This window comes from Vombatus ursinus, unplaced genomic scaffold, assembly GCF_900497805.2.
Source record: "Vombatus ursinus unplaced genomic scaffold, bare-nosed wombat genome assembly UNPS02014778.1, whole genome shotgun sequence".
NCBI lineage: Eukaryota > Metazoa > Chordata > Mammalia > Diprotodontia > Vombatidae > Vombatus > Vombatus ursinus.
In genome coordinates this window covers 29,491,701-29,510,542 of record NW_020954556.1, presented here as the reverse complement: position 1 = coordinate 29,510,542, position 18,842 = coordinate 29,491,701, and the positions used below count along the sequence as shown (strand labels likewise).

Genomic DNA, 18,842 nt, shown 5'->3' with positions numbered 1-18,842 from the left:
GGCCTTTCTTTATCTCCTATGCCCAATCTCCCAATTCTCAATTACCCTTAACCTAGCCCAGCCCAACAAGATCTTATCTCCTTATGGCCCGTGGCTACTTCCCACCCCAGTCACTTTCATCCAGATCCTTCCTAGATCCCTCCCCCAGTCTTTCTGTATATAAAGTCCATCTTGTCTCCATTGAGGTACTTAAGAGTCTGGCCAATATGGCAGATCTTTAATAAACCTTGGGGGGAGGGGGGGAGAAGCAAGTGCTTAAATTTTGCCTAAGGGCCACCTGTAATTTGCTGACCCCTGGTGCAAAGAATTCTTTGTAGCAATATTCACATAATTCCAATGAGTGTCTTTGAATGTAGACACTCAAATATTTCATACCTTTTGTAATTATACTGAATGAAATTTCTCCTTTTATCACTTTCTGCTGGATTTTGTTGATGATATGCTAATGATTTATGTAGGTTTATTTCACATATTACTATAATGCTTAAGTTACTATTTTAATTAATTTTTAGTTGACTCTTTAGGGTTCTCTACCTTAGCAATCATATAAAAGTGACAATTTTGTTTCCTACTTTTCTATGCCTATTTCCTCCTCCCTTTTTTTTTTTGTTTTGTTGCTATAGCTAATAACATTTGTAGCACTCCATTTTAAACTACAGTGGTGATAATGTATTTCCTTTACCCATGTTCTCGTTAGAAAGACTTTTAAAATCCCTCCATTACAATCTAATGCTGGTCCTTGGTTTTGGATGGATACTATATACCATTTATTCTTCTACTCCGTTTTCAAGAAAAATTGGTACAGCACTTTGTGAAAAGTTTTTTCAACATCTCCTGATAGTATCATGTAATTTCTGCTGTTCTGTTATTAAAGTAGTTAATTATTTTTATATATTTCTAATACTGAAATAACCCCTGATTCCTGATAAAAATCCAGCCCTGTTGTAACAGCCCTTCTTAATACTTTTCTTGTAGCCTCTGTGCTAATAGTTTTTTATCAATATTAATTATGGATATTGGTCTATACCTTTTTCTTCTCCTCTTCCCCCCCCCCCCCCCATTAAGGCCATATTCAGATTACAGAAAAAGTTTGGTGGGATCTCCTTTCTTTGAAAACAATTTAAGTAACAGTAGATTCTTTTAATGTAAGGTAGAATTCACTAAAAATCTATCTGGGGCTTTTTGCTTGATGAGTTGATAACATTAAATCGTTAAGATAGCAATTTCTCAAATAGAGAAATGCCAGCAAGTGAGGGATAGAGATGGAAGAACAATGGCAAGAAAAATTCTGTTTCTAACCATCACAATTCTGTTAGTAACTATTAGATTTAGTGGTGATCTCGAGGAATGAACTTACTGCCTAATCTAAGCTATTTTCTCCTTATTACAGGCTCATGGTCTGCTTCAAATAAATAGGAATAAGGTTCAGATCATTGAGAAGAGGAGAAAGGAAATAAATAAGATACCGAAATGGGTTTTACAAAGCCATTTTTCAAAACTAAGCTATATCAAGTGTCCTAAAGCTATTTTATCCTTTTTATGTATTCATATCCATGACACTAAATATTTAAATTATAGGTTTCTGCAGTACAAACACTTTTTCCTTCAATATATATGCCTTTTATAACTCCTAACATATCCAACTTAGGTGTTTAACATTCTAATATATAAATTAAGTTAGAAGAGTGATAAGAAAATAGTATTTCAATGAAAAATCAAACATCTTTCATAAAGGTCTGATATCAAAGCTATGTAGATATGAATATATTCCCAAAGTGACAAGTAATCAAAGGATAGGAACAAATTAAAGAAACAAAACAAAACAGCAAAAAAAAAAAACCAAACTCTAAAACTCACAATAACTTTTGAAAAAATTCTTCCAAATTGTAAAAAGAGAAATGCAAGATGAAATAACTATAAAGGTTTACCTCCCACCAAGGAAACTGGCTGAAAGGAAAAAGGATAAAAATAATGAATGTTGGCAGTGCTAATGGAGTTCAAATATCAATGAAAACAATATAGGACTAGACTAGAAAAGCAAGTAAACTGTTTGTACTCTTTAACCTAGAAATATGACTAATATTGGGAATATACTTGATATATACCGAAATATTTATAGAAACACTTTCTGTGGTAGCCAGGAAAAAAAAAAATCCCCACTGATTGGAGAATGGCTGAACAAACTGTGGTTTATGGATTTAGTGGAATATTATTTCATATTAAGCATGAATACGAACCATTTAAAGGAGCTTGCCAAGACTTGAATTAATTATTCATAATGAAGAACAACCAAGAAAACAACAGACACCATCACCACAAATTTGGAAAGAAAAATAAAAATAAAAGGCACTAGAACTAAGATCAATTCAATGACCCTTCGTGACTCCGAAAAGAATGACGAAAGGTAACTTCTTCTACATGACAGTTCTCAGATATGGTCAATGATGGGGAAAATGAGGAGGTAGAGCTTCAGAGGATAGTAACTGGGAAATGTCAGCAATGATCAAAGAAAAGTAATCAATAAAACTTAAAGAAAACAAACATCTTGAATCAAATTTTTTAAGCGTTTTAAATGCCAAAGTTAAGATTTTGTGTTAGTAGCAAAAGGGAATCCCTTGAGAAAAAATCTTGATCAAGTGAATGTCATGGTAAGATCTATGACTTCAAAAGAGAATTTTAGCAGCTGTGTAGAGTATGGTTTAGAGAAGGCAAAGGCTGGATACTACTCCAATAGTCTATGTGAGAGGTGATGGCAGCCTAAAACAGGGAGGTGCTCAAGTGAGTAGAAATAAAGGAACAAATACAAGAGATGTAGTGTAGGCAAAATCAGTCAGATGTGACAAGAGACTGGAAACAAAGATTAAGGGAGAGGTAAAGATAAGAATGATCTTGAATTCGGGAGTGAAAGGATGACAGAAACAAGGAAATTTACTTCAGTGGAAAAGGCAAAAAATTTGTTTTACATAAAATACTTTGGATCTTAAGATCAAAGAATTAATCAATAAGTATTTATTAAGTGCTTTCTGTATACTATGTGCAAGGGATATAAATTAAAAAGGGAGATAAGCCATGTCTACAGAGACCTTATATTCTACTGAAGTATTACAACATGTTCAAAGACAAACACAAATAGGATATATATATATATATTTTTTTTTGAAATGATTAAAAGGGGTTGGACTAAATGATTAAAAGCGGTTGGACTAAAAACTGAGGGAGTCATGAATGGCTTCTTCCTTCAAGATACGGCATGTTCTGTAGATAGATAATGGCTCAAAGAAAGGAAGATAAACATTCTAAAAAGGATCAGCCTATGAAAAGAGGAGGAGGTGGAATATCCTATATAGGGTACAACAATTAGACCAGTTTGGCCAGGGCATTAGTTTCCAAAGTTGTATGAACCTGCCTTAAATTTCTCCCCTCACCAACCAATCTTCTACATAGCTGTCCAAATGACATTTCTAAAGTACAGATCTGACCCTGTCACTCCCCAACTCCAAACCTAGTACCTAGTATAAAATATAAACGATCTGTTTGGCTTTTACAGACTTTCACAATGCAGACATTACAATCAGCCAAACTGGTCTTTGTGATATTTCTTATACGTGACACTTAATCTCTAGTCTCTGTGCCTTTCCAATAGAGGATCACTCCAGCTGAAGTGAAAGTACCTTCTCTCTTCTGTCTCATACAACGCCTTGATTCCTTCACGATTCAGCTCAAAGAATACTTAAGGAAACATTTACTGATCCACCCAGCAACTAGCTCCCTCCCTCCCAAAATTGTCATATATTCATTTTATAGATATTCAATATCCTACTTGTTTATGCATTGTTCTATCAAGAGAATATAAGCTTCTTGCAAGTGGCAGTCATTTCCTTTTTCTATCTCCTAACACCCAATACAGTGCTTGGTAGTTGTTTAATATGTGTTGATTAATTTCATCAGTCTGGAAAGAAAGATAGGCTTGAGCCAGATTGTGAGGGGCATTAAATGTCAAACAAATGTCTTTTATCCTAAAAATAATGAAATACTACTAAAGTTTCTTTAGCAAAGGAATGGCATGGTCAGACCTGTGCTTTAGGAGTACTGATTTGGTAATTGTGTGGAACAAAGTGTGATTGAATGTAGGGAACAAAGTAGAAGAAGATTTTAATAGCCCAGGCAAAATGTGATGGAGGTCCTGGATTAGGGTGGACATCGTGTTAAATGGAGAAGGGAATAGATGTAAAAGGTGTTCACAATGCAGAATCAACAAAAATTAGCTACTTATTAAAGATACACAGAGATTGAGGAAAGTTTCACAGGCAGATGGTGATAAACGGAGTAGGACTGGCTACTCAATAGACCCATAATTATCCTAACTTGTCAAGATCTCTTTGGATCCGGATTCTGCTGTGCAATGTAAGATTATTACCTGTCAGTTTTATGTTATCTGGATATAATGCCATTTATCATTTTGTGAGTAATTAAAATGTAGGAACACTACATTTGAAAATAAAAATAAATAATTTTTAATTTTTATATCAACTATTGTACCTCTTGCTCTTAAAGACATGATTCAGAATTTTAAGGCAGAAGATTATCAGTATGACTTCTCCTTGGTGGCAAAATAGAAGAGTGAAGCTGCTGTCCTGGGCTTTTGACGCCTGGAATTAGAGGCTCCTTCACCATATGCCATTCTTGGCCACCATTACGAATGATGTTCCCATCTCCCACTCCAATCCGTTGAAGGGGCTCCATGTGGAAATAAAAAATGCAGAAATGGCAACTGCTCAAAGCCTCCTTCACCACACAACCTTCCTGGTCATCATTACCAATGACCATCATGGGCCCAGCTCCATCTTGGAGACATCATTACTGGAAAAACTTTTATTGCATGACTTGGAATTAGTAACCTTGGAGCCATTTTAGACTATAAGCATTTCCATAAGTGGAACTTCCCCAAGATTTTAATTAGCAAATTAATACTTCTTTTTGCCCAATCACAACAATCAAGGGTCAGAGTCTGTTTGCAAAGATATCTGAAACACCTTTCCCTTGCTACCTCTCACCACCAATTTCATTCCCTATCCAGCTTACATCCACTTTTCTTCTATTCTCTGAAACTCTTACTAAACTGTTTCAAAAAAAGTTCATCCTATAGCTCTTCTTCAAATACTGTGTCCATCTTGTGCACTAATTGGAAACTAGCTTTTTACTGAAGTTCTCTCCCCTTTGCTGACCATTCTTCTGGTGAACCAAAAGGATTGGGCTAGAATGAGAAATTGGCACATTCCTGCTTTTCCACTGTCAAGAAGGCAGCTCATTACTCAACAATCTCTCCGACAGGTATATTACACCTGTTATAGTTTCATTTAACTTCCTTTACAATATTGACCTCATAGTTAAGGAGGTCAAAGCATTGTCTTCCAGTCTTAATTCCTAGGTTCCTTTCAGCCATTCACATCTTACCAATCCTTTTCCCTAAATAACATCCAATCTTATTTTAAAGATTTTCTTACTATTCTTCTTCCTAAGCTGCTGATTACCACTAGAGAAAACCATGGAAGCAGGGCTCACTGGGTCCACTATAAATTTATGTTATCTGACCTCAAATTCGTTTATACTGCTATACAACAGTCTTTTTATACATTGTTCAATTTTGTGCATGATAGAATTCATTCACTGACCGACAGTCCAATTCCTAACAGCAGCTAACAATTCTATATCTCATGTCCTCAGTGCACATTCCATTGCTCTATTTACTGACTTCTTCCTCATTTCCTAGAAACATATTTATTTTTTTAATAAATAAAAAGCTTTTACTTGACCCTGCTGTATACTCAAGTCTGTCACTTTGCTAAACTTAATAGTATACATTTTCTGTCTTTAATTCCTCACCATCTAAGTCAACAAATTCTTTTAATAGAACACTAATCCAATTACTTAATTCTTCTCTCAAAAGTTGCAAAAGATAAAAATGCTAAATTGATACTCTTTTCTGTGTTATCCTCTGACCTTTCACCACCTTTCAACTACTCATCAAAACCTATCTCATATACTTTCTTTACTTAGACAGGTATCAAACTTTTTTGTCCTGGTTCTCTTCCAGGCTTTTCTAAAACCACTCTATCCTACTTCTTCTCCTATCTGTTGAAATAAACTGCACTCTCTTTTGCTGATTTTACATCCATGTCATAGCCACTAATTATGGGTATCCCAAAATGCCCATCTCTTTTCATTTTATTCTATATCAACTAGTCATCTCATTACCTCCCATGGGCTCAATAGGTGATTCCCAGATCTATCTCTCTATATACCTATGTATCCCTGGTTGCTCTGTCAAGCTACAATACTACATTACCAATTGTCTCTTGGACATCTCAAATTCTTTCTTCCACAGCCATCTCAAACTCAACACATCCAAAAATCCAAATTACTATCTTTCCCCCAAAATCCTCCCCCTCTTTCTACCTTCCTTCTTATTAAGTGAACCACCATCCTACCAGTTACCTAAGCCTGCAACATTGGTGTCAACCTCAATTCCTCATCCCAAATATCTATTCTGTTGCTAAATCTTTTCTTTTCTACATTTATATCTCTTGTATGTCTCATACAACCTCAGGTTTTTACATTCTCTTGCCTGTGTAGCCTTTTAACTGCTTTCCTTGTCTCAAATATCTCCCCATTACCATTTTGCTGCAGTTACCGAAGATTTTTTTTCCCAAAACACTGAGCTGACATCACCTCTTTAGCTTAATAAGTTGCAGTGGAATTCCCTATTACGTTGAGAATCAAATATAAAGTTTCCTATTTAACAGTGGAAACTTCATAACCTGGCCAATTCCTACCTGTCTAGCCTTCTTATACCTTATTCCTAGCCTTCCATGCATTCTACAATCCAGCTATACTGGCCTACTTATAGCTTCTCAAACATATCACCCCATCTCCCATCTCCATGCCTCTGCAATGGCTATCTCCCACATCTGGAGTGCTCTCCTTCCTTATCTTTACCTCCTGGCTTCTTTGGCTTCTTTCAAGCCTCAGCTCAAATCCCACCTTTGGCAGGAATCCTTTACCAGTACCCTTGGTTTTCCCGCTCAGATAACTTTCACCTATTCTACATATAACTTGTATTTACCTAGTTATTTATATGCTATCTTCCCCACTAGAAAGAATGCTCCTTGATGGCAAGATAACCGCAACAGAGTGACGTCATTTTGGTCTTCTCTGAGAACAAAGGACAACCACCAACCAACCAACCAACCAACCATCTCCAGCGTTTAGTACAGTGCTTGGTACATAATATTTAATAAATACTTGCTGATTAACATATCCCATCTAAGTTTCTTTTGCTAGTTTATCAATCATCTCTTGTTCCCTCATTTTGGTTACTGATCCAAGTTCTAATTTGAGAGTTCTTTCCTTTTTCCTCTATACTCTACTCTTTGGTGATTTCAGTGATTTAAGTATAAAACACTATAATCATCCTTGACTCTTCAATTCCCCTATCGAGTCAAATGACAAGCCCATTGATTCTACTTCCAGAACATCACCGGCATCCATCCACTTCTCTCTACCCATCTTTATCATTTCTCTAATTCATGCCTTATCACCATCCATCTGGACTGTTATAATAGCTTCCTAGAGGGCCTGACCGTAACACTCATCCTGAAAAATCTTTGATGACTTCTTACTGCCTCTACCATAACACAGAAATTCCTTAGCTAGCCATCCAAGAGATGGTATGCCACAGTGAAAAGAGTATAGGACTTAGGGATAAAAACCGTATTCATATATCAGCTCAGACATTTACTAGTTTTGTAATCCTGAGTAAATCATTTAACCTCATTTAGGCTCAGCTTCATCATGTATAAAATGGGGAGAAAAGGCAATGTCATATATTGGACAGAGAGTTGGCTTTGGATGCAAGACAACCTGATTTTAAGTCCTACCAACAACACATGCTAGGCAAGTCACTTAACCCTTCAGTGACCAGGCAATGCCTTAGTGTTTATCCAACACTATAAGTCCATCATCCCCTGCCACCTTCTCACCTTCAAACATCCCTTCACCAGGTCGACCCCCTTCTTTTACTGGACAGTTCTTCCCGGGGCCTAGATTTTGGGGAAGGCCACAAGCAGACTTTCATTCCCTTCCTGATTCTGTTTCTGAAGTTTTCTTTTTCCTACCAAGGACTCTGCATGCCCACTTTCCCCACTCTTCCCTTTCAGTTTGCTTTTGTGTGTTGTCTTCCCCTAGCAAAATGAAAACTGCTTAAGGGAAGGGACTATCTCACTTTTTGTTTGCATCTGTATCCCCAGTGCTTAGCATACTACCTGGCAAACAGTAAGTATAATTGTTACTTCCTTGCCTTACCTACTATATAATTTTATGTCACTCAATATATCTAGCCTGCCACAAACCATGATTAATGTTCCACCAAATAAAAATCTACAAGGAAACCAGGGACTACTTGGGCATCTTGCTATTTTTACTGTTGTCTTATACATTGGCCAACATTCCTCTACTCTCCCCAACCCATAAATCTCTACTTTTTGCTTTAGAAATAGTAATCAATTTAATTATAATTATTATTACTAGAAAAGCACAATCATCAATTGTCCCATAAGTCAGAGCGCCTATTACTCCAAAGACCAAAACTTCCTCTCTGGACACTATTCCCTTATAAGTCTTATCTACCTCTTTTATTATGCTAGTTTGTCACTTTGCCTAGAACACTGTAGGTACTTAATAACTGCTTTTTCTTTCATTCACTCAGCAGTTGCCAATCTTCAGTAGTAAAGGGAGTTTCCTTAGCAGAAGTTCCCTTTACGTTTGAAATCACAGGTCCAGACTGATAAAAAATGTGCCTGCAGAAGGGAGTGGAGAATTTAAGAACAATAAGAGGAATAAAAGTCATAGTACCTATACCTTACAGCATTATTGCAAGAATCAAATGATATGGTATACAGAAAGCATGCTACAAACATTGGAGTTCAACATAAATGGGAAAAAAACCCAAACAAGTGCCTAAAATTGCTTTCTCTGATTAATCTAGGATTTGGGGTGGTGAGTAAAGTGTTCTCTCCCATCTCAAATAATTCTAGAGAATTCTGTCTGGCTCTCTTTTTTGACCACATAACTTTCTACCCTACAGTGGTATCTCTTCTTAGAACTTTAGATGAAGCATTTTATTTTTGTCCTTGTAGGGTCATGCCTCTATTTCACAGAGTAGGTCCCTTTAATATGATATGCGTACTAGTAAAAGGTATTTACCTGAGTTAAGGTAAAAATCTTACCTTGGCTAAGATGTTCATGGTAGATAGATGCTAAATTAGGAAGATGCTGTTGAAGATGAGATGTTAATTCTGCATGCGAATTAATCTGTACTAATTCCTCTTCACATCCAGATTCTTCACCATCAAAATCAGCCATATTTTTTTCTGATTTTGCACTGACCTGGGAACTACTGCAACTGACGTCATCTGCACTTAGCATGTCATCAACCATATGCCTATAAGAATATAGACAAGGAAAAAGTTTACTCATTTCAATTGTTTTCACTTTTTATTCCAAAGCTCATACCTTCCCTATAAAGATTTTAGTGCAAATTATAACACCGATAGAGCTAGAAAGTTTTGATTCGACAAAAAGTACAGAAGTTTTAAAAAGCTTAGTTAAATAGACAGCTAACAAGTCATTACTATCTGAAACATTAATTTTATCAAACCTACATAAATCATCTGTCTTCCCTTAAAAAGTGAACTAAAATAAGTTTTAAGCAATGCTTAGTAACAACTACAGCCAATAAATTCAACACAGGAAAAAAACTTAAAACAGAAATTAGTCTTTTTTTGCTTATATTCATGCAATACCAGTTCAACACTTAATCTATGTAAACATTTGGAGTATATTCTAATTTACAAGTATAATCAGAAAAAATTTCTAGTACCTTAATTAGTTCAAGGCCTAATTGAAATCAAGACAAATTTATTAACAATTAGGCAGTATACCAAAATGAGAAATTTTTTGTATGTTATATTTTTGTTTTGCATCCCTCTGTCTTAATTTCAAGGTTATCTCTGTTTTGAATGAACACTGGATATATTCTAATACAGGCAGATACAAATATTCTTCTAGTACAATAATAAAAATGAGATGGGAAAGGCAAAGAGGTAGGCTTTAAATTTTGTACAGGACAACCAGAATTTGGAGAATATCTGACCTTGGAAAGCTATTTGCAAGAGGGAGAAAATGATTCAAATATAAAATTTTAAAACAGGCATAATGAATTTCTCTAAACTCCCAATGTTCTTGAAATACTACAGATAGTGATAATGGGATAAATTCTGCAAGCAATCAATCATTTTTACAATAGTTGCAACCTGATTTTTTTCAATGTCTTATAATCTCACAAAAATAGCTGCTCAAAGATTGCTAAAAAAAAATCTATTCCTATACATTCTTCAATGAAACAATAAGTGATTATATATTCAAAGTTCAAAAATCATGGGGTCTGCATAATTCAAAAACTGAATAATCTAACTAAAAAGAAAATACAATTAAGTCATAATTATATTAAGGAAATTACAACATAGATTTCATCAGAATAAACTTACCCATCATGGTGGTGGTGATGGTGGTGGTGGTGGTGATGGTGGTGGTGGTGGTGGTGGTGGTGGTGATGCTGTGGCCCAATAAACTGCCGACAATTAAATAATTCGTTCCCAATAGCTTCTCCAAGAAAGTCCCCGGTACGTGTGATACAAGAATCCTGAGATGCTTGCGATATATGTGCAGTGTTCATTTCTCCTGCCATATCATGTTCTGTGTCTTCAGGACGTGAACAGGTATCCAACATTCTGATTCGATTATCAACTGATGGCACTGAGTCACTGTTGAAAACAAGGTCTTTTCCTGTTCCATTGTTTGTGCCACTTCTCTCTGGGGGACCCTGTGATTCTCCCAAGCAAATCCCTGCCTGTGATTCAATCTTTCTATTTCGAAGGTCTGTACCACGACTGCTGTTGGGAGGATCATGGCCATGGTCATCTTCTTCCTCTTCCTCTTTGAGAGCTTCCATGTCCGCAATGTCCTCTGAGTGTACTTCACTGCCGGGGCTTCCAGCTGATTGACTGGCATGGCTAGAATTGACCTCATTGCTAGACCCATCACTGTGCCCACTGCTGCTTCCAGGACCACTACTTCCATCTTCACCACTATTGGCAGTTTCATCAGAACTTCCCTGCAAGGATTCCTGTATTTCAAAAGATTTGGTAGAGAAAAGTAAAAAATGAAATATTTAAAAGTAACATTGCAAAAGGTGATACCACAAAATTATGATTTAAATGTGCAAGCCCTGTGGATAGATTATTTAACTTAGAATTAAGCAACTTCTAGTTCCTCCTTATATGTACATTTCTTCTAAAATATTTATTGTTTGCAAGTCTATCAAATTATACATACAGGTTGCAAGACATAAACAAATACATAAGAACCAAACTACAAAGTCAACAAGAAACAATAATGATAATAACTAATTATGTCATTAAAAGCTTGTCATGAGGGCAGGTAGGTGGCACAGTGGATAGCGCACTGGCCCAGGAGGGCCTCAGATCAAATCTGGCCTCAGACACTTGATTGACACTTACTAGCTGTGTGACCCTTAGCAAGTCACTTAACCCCATTGCCTAGCCAAAAAAAAAAAAAAAAAAAAGCTTATCATAGCAATGATTTACTATGTAAAACAGAAATTAGAAATACAAAAAATATAAAATTAAAATTCCTAAGAAAACACACCTCAAAAAGTCGACTTTAAAAGCATTGCTTATTACTGAAAAAGAGAACTACAAGCATGCCCATGCATCCTGATCTCATTATGAGGTTTTAGATAACAAAGCAAGAGTAAGACATATCTACTTGTGACAAAACTAAAGATAAACAAGATTACTTCCATACCTCTGTGTCAGAAAGTCTCTGTTGCACATGTTTGGTTCTGTTAATAATTTGCTCATCCATTTCAATATCACTGCCTCCACTTTGATGTGTATCACTGTTATCACTGCTTTGAGGACTAGCTGCTGGTGACCCTATTTTAAAGATATTTTTTAATTTAAATTAATGTGAATGTAACTATAAGATTTTATGTTTTGATTATAACCACAAATTTTGTCCTTTCTGCCAGCACCCAAAAATAAAATCAAGAAACAGGTAAATATCCAAAGGTTATTTCTAAAAATGATTTAAAATTAAGTCCAATCAAAAAAGTTGATGTTTATACAGGTTTTATATAGATTGGTAGCATTACTTGTGATTATACTTAACATAACTTGTATTTCCCTTTGAAAATAAACTTCAAAACTCTGCCACAAATTTTTATCTACTATTTAACATGTTATTCTAAAAAGAAATTAATTTTTAAAATTACAAATAATGTTGCTGTGCATGTCTAAGACTCAACTTACAAGGCGACGGGGCTGCTCTTCTGAGCTCTTCTTCCTCTGAAGAAAAAGGAAAAAACAGGAGGGAAACATTCTAAGTGACTGAGCTTCTTTGGTACAGCATATCAGTTGTTCATATTACATAATCAACAGAGATACAGGTAGGGAAGCCTGCAATAATGTAAGTCCCCACCACCTGCAGTAGTTGTTGTGGGTGCCTGCACAGAGAAGCCTAAGAAAAGAGTAGTATATGAAGTCAGGAGAGAAAAATTGGGGTAAAATGTAGAAAAAGTTTAGAAAGACCTTGAATATTATATCTGTAAAAAATACACAGAATAGTTGATACCTCATAGAAACCTTTGAAATACAGAAAGAGAACATTATATATGTTCTACCCTCAAAAGGGTTTCCAAACACAACTTCAAAGATTTTTTTTTAAACAAAGTATCAACATCTCTGCAAAGGGGAAAGTTGGGAGGACAAAATTTAAATTCTACTGATAATTTTAAAATTTTATTTTACCAGTATACCAAAAACATAGAGCAAGTCTCAATTTATTAATCACTTTATATATATTCAATGTTGTATCCCATGAAAAATAATTATTTAATTTATAATTTAGCTCAAGAAGCAAGGAAACTTTTAATCCAAAAATCTCTTTGTTCTGAAACACTGAGGTACAAATTATTTTTCCTTACCTTTCTTATTTCCCATAGGGAGATTAGTATTGAGTAAAGATGCAAAAGAACTCTGCTTTGAAAGCTGGGCCTTAGCTGCTAGTGCATTATTCCATAATGCTTTAATAAGCATAGATGCCAAATATAAGGTCTATAATAATGAAAGGAAAATATGAAGTTAGTTTTTTTAAACAGCATAAAAACTTAAAATCATACATTTGAAGTATGTATCTAGAAGTTCAGTTGTAATAACTCACTTCAGTCAGGGATTCTTAAACGTTTTTCTGTAAAAGACATTACCCTGTTGGTAATCTGGTTAAGCCTATGGACTGCTCACAATAATTGTTTTTACTAATAATAGCCAGCATTTATTTAACACTTTAAGGTTTGCAAAGCACTTTACAAATATTATCTCATTTTATTTTCACAACACTCCTAGATGTTCTTATTACATTTTACAGATGAAAAAAACTGACAGAGATGAAGTGATTCACACACCTAAGAAATGTGTTAGGTTAGATTTGAACTCAGATCTTATTGACTCAAAGTCCAGCATACTATCTGATAAAACACATTAACAGTTACAATGTAAAACAATGGTATTGAAATATAACTAAAAATTTTTTTTAAATTCATGGATACCAGGTTAAGAATCCTTACTTTATTTAGTCAGTACATTTTTTTCCCCTTTCACAAAAGGAAATTTTAAAAAATTTCTTACCTGTTCAGTATGACCACTTGGATGAAGAGCTGAAACAAGATTAAGGAGATGTCTAAGTGGGACAGGATCTAAGTTCTTGATGAGGGAAGGAAACAAGTCATGTATGTACCGACTACAATGTTTCAACTGGAAAACATAAAAGTAAAGAATATTTATAAATAAAATGAAGAAAAAAGTATATTAATACAGGGTATGAAAATATAAGTAATAATTAGACAACATATACATTGATTTTTGCATCTGTTACAACTGATAAAAGGAGTATTCAAGTATTATTTCAAGCATGGAACAAATGAATTTTAAGTATCAAATAACAATTTTCATTACAAAATAAGTTAATTTCAAGTACCTATTAAATTCTAAGTTCTATATATCTAAAAGTAAAATTATACATACCAAAAAAAGTACGTTATCCTGACAGGATAAATAATGTACTTGTTACAAGTAGCTTTTGTTAACAATTTTATGAAATGCTACTATGTTTAACTCTTGATAAATTTATATTTTATTAATACAAATATAAAAGTTTAGCTAAATACCAAAATCAAACCAAAATGTGGATTATGAAAATAGAGAAAACTGTGTTAAGTAAAAAGATAATATTATTTAACCTAAGTGATATCACCTTGGTCTTTACTAGGTATGTGGGTATATGTGTATCTATGAAAATAATATGTAAGATTTTTTCTGCTTTTGCATTATTAGAAAGAAAATTTTCTGAAGGTTTATGCTATGATAAAATCTAGAATGAAAAGAAATCAGGAATTACCAGAGTTTACTGAAAAGCTTAAGTCAACTGGCTTTTTACAATTTTTAATTATTAGTATACAGAACACAAAGCATCCAATAATATCACAGTTTTAATAGTTTTCTTTTTATTAAAATAGCTTTACCAGATCAAAAAGAAACCATAGATAAAAATAAATTTTAAAATGCTTTTGATTGTGTCCAACACCACGTGCTGATGTATAAAATGTGAAAGTAAAGTATTTACATCAATATTTCTAGTACGTTTTTTTTTTTTTTTGCTGGTCCTTCATTTTCTTTTATGGTAATTTTTTATTTATTTTTTTGTTTGCAACATTCACTTCCACAAGATTTTGAGTTCTAAATTTTCACCCCATCTCGCCCCCCCCACCCCAAGATGGCATGCATTCTGAATATCCCTTCCCCGAGTCTGCCTTCCCTTCTATCTTCCCCCCCCCTTCTCTTATCCCCTTCCCCTTCAATTTTCCTGTAGGGCAGGATGGATTTCTGTACCCCATTTCCTGTATTTCTTATTTCCCAGTTGCACGTGAAAACATTTTTTTAAACATGCGTTTTTAAAACTTTGGTTCCAAATTTTCTTCCTTCCTCCCTTCCCACCCACCCTCATTGATAAGGCAAGCAACTAAACACAGGTTATACATGTGGAGTTATGCAAAACACTTCCATAGAAGAGATGCTGTGAAAAACTAACTCTATTTCCCTTAATCCTATCCCCCTCCCACTTATTCTATTCTTTCTTTTGACCCTGTCCCTCCTCAGAAGCATCTGCTTCTGATTACCCCCTTTCCCAATCTGTCCTCCTCTCTATCATCCCCCTACTCTCTTGTCCCCTTTGACCCCCTATTTTCCTGTAGGGTAAGACAGATTTCCATACCCAATTGAGTGTATATGTTATTCCCTCCTTAAGTCAAATCCTATGAGAATAAGATTCACTCATTACCTCTTACTTTCCCCCATTTCCCCTCTACTGTAAGAGCCTTTTATTCTGTTTTGTTTTTGTGTGAGATATTTTACCCTGTTCTACCTCTCCCTTTCTCCTTCTCCCAGCATAATTCTCTCACTTCTTAATTTTAGTCTCCAGATATGACCCCTTCATTTTAAACTCACCCTGTGCCCTCTATCTATCTATCTATCTATATCTATATATACATACATGTAATTTTTTCCCCTCCAACAACCATAATACTGACAAAGGTCTCATGAGTTACAAATATCATCTTTCCATGCAGGAATGTAAACAGTTCAACCATAATAAGTCTCTTATGATTTTCTCTTTCCTGTTTACCTCTTCATGTTCCACTTGAGTCTTGTATTTGAAAATCAAATTTTCTATTCAGTTTTGGTCTTTTCATCAAGAATGCTTGAAAGCTCTCTATTTCATTGAATGACCATTTTTTCCCATGAAGGATTATACTCAGTTTTGCTGGGTAGGTGATTCTTGATTGTAATCCTATCTCCCCTCTGGAATATTATATTCCATGCCCTGCAGTCCCTTAATGTAGAAGCAGCTAAATCTTGTGTTATCCTGATTGTGTTTCCACAATACTTAAATTGTTTCTTTCTAGCTGCTTGTAATATTTTCTCCTTGACCTGGGAATTCTGGAATTTGGTTACAATATTCCTAAGAGTTTTCCCTTTGGGGATCTCGTTCAGGAGATGATCAGTGGATTCTTTCAATTTCTATTTTGCCCTCTGGTTCTAAAATATCAGGACAGTTTTCCTGGATAATTTCTTGAAAGATGCTGTCTAGGCTCTTTTTTTGATCATGGCTTTCAGATAGTCCAATAATTTTTAAATTCTCTCTCCCAGATCTATTTTCCTAGTACTTTCTTCTTGGCAAGGTCAGAGTGGAGGGATTTCTTATTCTGCACCTATCACTTTTCTCTTAAAAAGTGGGAAGCATGCTTTATAATCAGTCTTCTGAAGTCATGACTGGCTATTGCATTATTCAGAGTTCTTAATTCTTTCAAAGCTGTTTTCTTTTACATTACTCTAGTCAATGTCTAAATTGTTCTCCTGGTTCTGCTCACTTCAGTCTATATTAATTCACAGACGTTTTCCTGGGTTTTCTGAGAATCAGTCCCCCTTTCATTATGTCATATAAATAAAATTCCTTTTTGTTCATATAATATATAATTTGTTCAGTCATTTCCCAATTGATGGGCACCTCCTCTGTTTCCAATTCTTTCCTGCAATATAAAATGCTACATTTTTCTACAAATTGGTACTTTGTCTATTTCCTTGGAAGCATAAGAGTGGCATCACTAGATCAAAAGGCATACAGAGTTTGGAATGTAGTTCCAAATTGCTTTTGGAATACTAGATCAATTCACAGCTCAACCAACAGTGCCTTAAAGCCATATCTCCAATGACTTCCATTTTGCTCTTTCCTCACCTTTGTGAATATGAAGTGTTTTAAAGTGAGACCTTAGTTTTTAAAATGTGACTCTGCTATTATTAGTGTTTGGGGACATTTTTTTCAGGTGGCTGTTAATAGCTGGCATTCCTTCTCTTGAAAACTGCTTATTCATATCCTTTGATATGAATTTATTCATTTATTCATTAGGAAATGTCTCGTTTCTAGGCTAATCCCTAGATATCTTTAACATCAGTCCTTTAGCAGAGAAATTTACTGCCAAGATTTAGCCTGCTGCCCTTCTATTTCAAACTAAAATATTTTTTGTCTGTTCATAGTTTTCAGACTTTCCAAACAAGGACCTGGAAACTACTGTAATCTCCTCTATTTGCCCACAACTGATAAACATGTAGTCAATGTTAGACCACACAATTCAAAAGATCTGTTCATAAATAAAGGTAACTTTGTAGCCAGGCCATATTTAATCATATTGAAGGTAGGCTACATGCCAGTAATTCACCAAACAGTATAAGTTGTCTTCTTAATCAACAAACATTTCCATAATATTCTAGGCTTTTAAAATGATTTATGCCAATGTGGTTTACTTAAAAAATATAGCAGCAAACTTTAAGTTTTCCAGTTAATACCTGAAAATAAATATTTAATTCTAAGGACAAAATATAAATAGCCTCTGTTTTATATAACAATGGACAACAAATAAAAGGCAACCTTAGTGGAAAAGACTACAGGAACATGCTTTCCATCCTTGCTGCTACTGTAAAGAAGCTCATTTCCTCTTCATAGGCTTCTAGAATAAGTTGCAGTAACAGTGACCAGGGGTAAAAGGAGAGAAAATTTAAGTCCTTTTGTTGATCCTATCTGCAACTCACAGCTTTCTTCTTCTATATCCAATACTTATCATCTCTCCCCTAGAGCTAATACTGAACTCTTAGGAAGCACAGGACATAAAGTTCCACCCAAAGAGAAGAGAACCAATCTAAAGAAAAAAAACTACCTGACATAAAATAAATCTGTATGCCTATGTGAATGAGTAAGAAGTGGATCCCCAAAACAGTGTCAGATCAGAGAGCATGCAATAAAGAAAAAAGAGACAAGTTTGACTCCTTGATAAGAAATACTACTACTTATTTCTAGTGAGTCAGGAAGGCACAAATGATAGTGGGAAAAGGAATTTAGAAATAGCTGAAGATTATGACGTCTTGGTCAAGAAACTAAGTACCTTAAGGGTATAGACAATATTTTTAACATTACTTCTATAGCACGTGAAATTTAACCAATAAATAAAATGAGGTCATTTCTCCAAGTGGAATATAATTTCTTAACAGGCCAAGCAATTTATTAATAAAGGACAGGTCAATGGCATGCTTCCATTTGTGCCAAAAATTCAGATCAAGGGCTGACCTGTTTTTAATACTGAGATGTGTCTTCTTTTTAATTGCATTATACATCATTTGGACCTCCCCTGGTAAATGTAAGGCAGCTTTGAGGGGTGAACATTTAAATAAGAAGATGGTCCAAGAGTTCACAGCTTCTCCTCATTACTTCATCACTGGAAGGAAGGATTGATCCTGAGGTCAATCTACAACTAGGGGAAATGGCTTTCAAACGCAGCTGACCTTCCCCTTTCTGGCACTTAAGGAATGGAATATTAGCTGGTTTATGAAACCCAGCTTGCCTCTAGCAAACATGACCAGAAAAACATAAGCCATCTCAACCCGGCTTTTACTGGCTAGGTCTCCCTTTTGTAGACCAGGTTAATGAAAATCTTGAGGGGAGCAGCAAGGACAAAAGGACAAATCCCTGGAGGAGAAGAGGTAGGCCAGCCCTACACACACACACACACACACACACACACACACACACACACACACACA

The 18,842-nt window shown here is 35.1% G+C and overlaps 1 protein-coding gene across 3 annotated transcripts in view; it reads right to left on the bottom strand.

The window, feature by feature from the left end:
* USP34 (ubiquitin specific peptidase 34) overlaps positions 1–18,842 on the bottom strand; it is a 317,492-nt gene that overhangs the window by 159,989 nt on the left and 138,661 nt on the right. For all 3 annotated transcript variants that reach the window (XM_027865141.1, XM_027865140.1, XM_027865142.1), the window contains 6 exons: positions 13,824–13,949; positions 13,124–13,253; positions 12,450–12,485; positions 11,944–12,074; positions 10,605–11,242; positions 9,285–9,499 (listed from right to left, as the gene is read on the bottom strand). In XM_027865141.1, the coding sequence (XP_027720942.1) occupies positions 9,285–9,499; positions 10,605–11,242; positions 11,944–12,074; positions 12,450–12,485; positions 13,124–13,253; positions 13,824–13,949 (1,276 nt within the window). The remainder of the gene's footprint in view (positions 1–9,284; positions 9,500–10,604; positions 11,243–11,943; positions 12,075–12,449; positions 12,486–13,123; positions 13,254–13,823; positions 13,950–18,842) is intronic.